At 36.9% G+C, this 3144-nt stretch overlaps 1 protein-coding gene across 1 annotated transcript in view; it reads left to right on the forward strand.

The window, feature by feature from the left end:
• LOC106868880 (SCO-spondin) overlaps positions 1-3144 on the forward strand; it is a 19543-nt gene that overhangs the window by 1978 nt on the left and 14421 nt on the right. Inside the window, exons 2-4 of the mRNA XM_014914329.2 lie at positions 463-723; positions 1278-1324; positions 2538-2702. Of these exons, the coding sequence (XP_014769815.1) occupies positions 463-723; positions 1278-1324; positions 2538-2702 (473 nt within the window). The remainder of the gene's footprint in view (positions 1-462; positions 724-1277; positions 1325-2537; positions 2703-3144) is intronic.

The following is a 3144-nucleotide window of genomic DNA, read 5'->3' on the forward strand; positions in this document are numbered from 1 at the left end:
TGAGATAATCCATGATTAATTCAAAACAACGTATGCAAATAAGCTTTACATTTGACAGAGTAATCTGAACACGAAAGGGAAAACTCAATAAAAACAATACAAACACATGCAGACATGCTCTAATACACACATACATGCACACACACAATATACCAACAGCCTCAAACACTGATGAAGAATAACAATGCTGCAGAGTTTCTTAGCAGCTGAATTCAAAGATACTTTGAGTGTCTTTACCTTAATTATGAGGCAATTAAAAGTAAATATCTTACAGCTTCACATTTTCATCATAGAGAAACTGCCTGTCTGTTACCTGACACTGTAAAGCAATCTTCAGGCTAAACACCATTCCATTCTACCACTTCCATGAGCCAATTACTCGTGTGCCTTTCGTCATAAAGTATTGCTTCCACAGAAAATTTTTATCTGCTTTTTTTTTTTCTTTTCTGATTCGCATTTCAGAACTTGTATTTATGTGTCAGAGACAAAGGACGTGCGTGGTTGCCATGGGAAAAACCTGGAATTGAAATATTGCACCAGAAAAGAGTGTGTGTGTATATTCACTGCTGATACATTCAGGAAAGAATTCGGTTACGATGATTTCAATCCATTTGGCTGGATTGAAAAAGATGGGAAACCAGGGAAGACATCTGAGGAGGAAGTTGTTTATTTTAATGACAAAATAGAACAAGGGGTTATTGTAAATATTGACTGCAACAATTGGTAAGTGAAAACTCTCTCTCTCTCTGTCATACACTACTCATGTACCCCTCTCTCTCTCTCTCTCTGTGTAGGCCCTATATTTCACAATTCCTCGCTCTCAGTTCTTATTCTTTCATCTCTCTATAATATACGCATGTGGAGGCGCAATGGCCCAGTGGTTAGGGCATCGGACTCGCGGTCATAGGATCGCGGTTTCGATTCCCAGACCAGGCGTTGTGAGTGTTTATTGAGCGAAAACACTTAAAGCTCCACGAGGCTCCGGCAGGGGATGGTGGCGAACCCTGCTGTACTCTTTCACCACAACTTTCTCTCACTCTTACTTCCTGTTTCTGTTGTGCCTGCCAGAGCCTTGTGGAGTTTTAGGTGTTTTCACTCAATAAACACTCACAACGTCCGGTCTGGGAATCGAAACTGTGATCCTATGACTGAGTCCGCTGCTCTAACTACTGGGCCATTGCGCCTCCACTCACACACTTATATATACAAACACACACACACACACGAGAAAATATATAAAAATGGAAGTTAAATTTTGATGCTTTTTTTTTTCCCAGTACTTGTGCAAAAGGAGAAATAACTTGCACCAAAACCAGATGTAAAGGTTTGTTTCTTATATTTCTTATTTATTGTGGCTATTTGATTTAAAATTACTGAATATTATTCATTTATATGTAATCTAACTGGACCCCGTCTATAAGGTCATGTGCTGTTTATCTTGATATAAGGTCAGAGAACAAAATTACTTTTTACCCCACCTTGGTATATGGGTGGGTGGTCCTTTCCATATTTAAATCTTCTGTGAGTTTTTAGTTTTTTTTCGTCTTTTACTTTGAGAGAGAGGGTCTCTCACCAGGGGCATTATTCCATGTGAAACTCTTCTCAAATAGCTTCTCTAGTCATCCCTTGATGTCAAACAAACCTTTATGCATTTCTAGCACTGGCACAAAGTTCTGAATTGAGTTCCACTTTACATTGATTTCAAATTTTGGCACAAGGCCAGCAGTTTCAAGGGAAAGGGTAAATTGATTACATCTACTCCAGTATTCAACTGGTACCCATTTTATTGACCCCTTCCTTCCCAAAAGGATGATAGGCAAGGTCAACCTCAGCAGAATTTGAACTCAGAACGTGAAGATGGATGAAATGTCACTAAGTATTTTGCCCAGTGTGCTAACGATTCTGCCAGCTCAACCCGTTTTTGCTACACCTTATATTAAAACTACTAACAGACAAAGCGGAGGCATGTGGCCTAGTGGTTAGGGTGTCAGCATCCTGATTGCAAGATTGTGGTTTCAATTCCTGGACCAGGCGATGCATTGTGTTCTTGAGCGAAACACTTCATTTCACGTTGCTTCAGTCCACTCAGCTGGCAAAAATGAGTAACACTGCGATGGACTGGCGTCCCGGCCAGCTGGGGAACACATACGCCATAGAAACAGGGAAACCGGGCCCATGAATGTGGCTAGGCTTTAAAAGGGTGCATACTATTTAACGGCGGTGCATCAGCATGGCCGCAGCTCTGAGCTGAAACTATTAAAAAAAAATTTAAAAAACAGTGAATATCATTCTATAATACCATTTTTGTTTTCTTTGAGAAAAAGGGGTTTATCCAGGAGCAATATACCTTATGAAACCCTTATATTTTCTCTCTATTCATCCCCTAATATCAAATCTATATTCATTTCTAGCATTAGCACAGGACCATAAATTGAGTTACTATTGTTATTCTTCATATTAAAATTTTTAAAAAAATTGTGAATATAATTCTATGGTTCTCGTTTTATTTCCTTTTTTTTTTCTTGTCTAATTTCAAGAAACGGGTTGTAAATATGGTGAATGGACTGACTGGTCAACTTGTTCAAAGACTTGTGACAATGGAATCAAGAAACGACATAGAATTAAGTCCTTCCATACAGGCTCTGAACCATGTACTGAAGCTACAGAGGAAATAGTCAATTGTAATATTGTTGTCTGCAACAGTACGTAAATTATTCTTGAAATCACTTTTTAGAGAGAGAAAAATATTTTTGTTTGAAAATATATTTTGTATTTTGTTTCTTTCCTGTTTTTTTTTTCCTTTTTGATTTGAATGTTTGATATATGCTATGAATTCAAAATAATGACTGCAGATTGATAAAATAACAAATAAATAATGAACAATTAATCACAAAAGTACAAGATTTATTTGTTGAAAGTATTTTACTTTAAAAAAAAAATTGTTTTAATTCAACATGCTTTGAAGAGATCAAACCTAGAGCACAAATATACAACAAACACGACAACAAAAGAAACCTTACAAGGTTCATACTTTCATGCAGCATGAATAGCTGCTCCTATAGAGAAAAACTCTTTTATTCTACTTAGAAAACAATTAGTTCCATGGCAGGAATACTATAAAATCTTTAACAAAAAAAAAAAAAA

Source organism: Octopus bimaculoides, chromosome 27, assembly GCF_001194135.2.
Source record: "Octopus bimaculoides isolate UCB-OBI-ISO-001 chromosome 27, ASM119413v2, whole genome shotgun sequence".
Taxonomy (NCBI): Eukaryota; Metazoa; Mollusca; class Cephalopoda; order Octopoda; family Octopodidae; genus Octopus; species Octopus bimaculoides.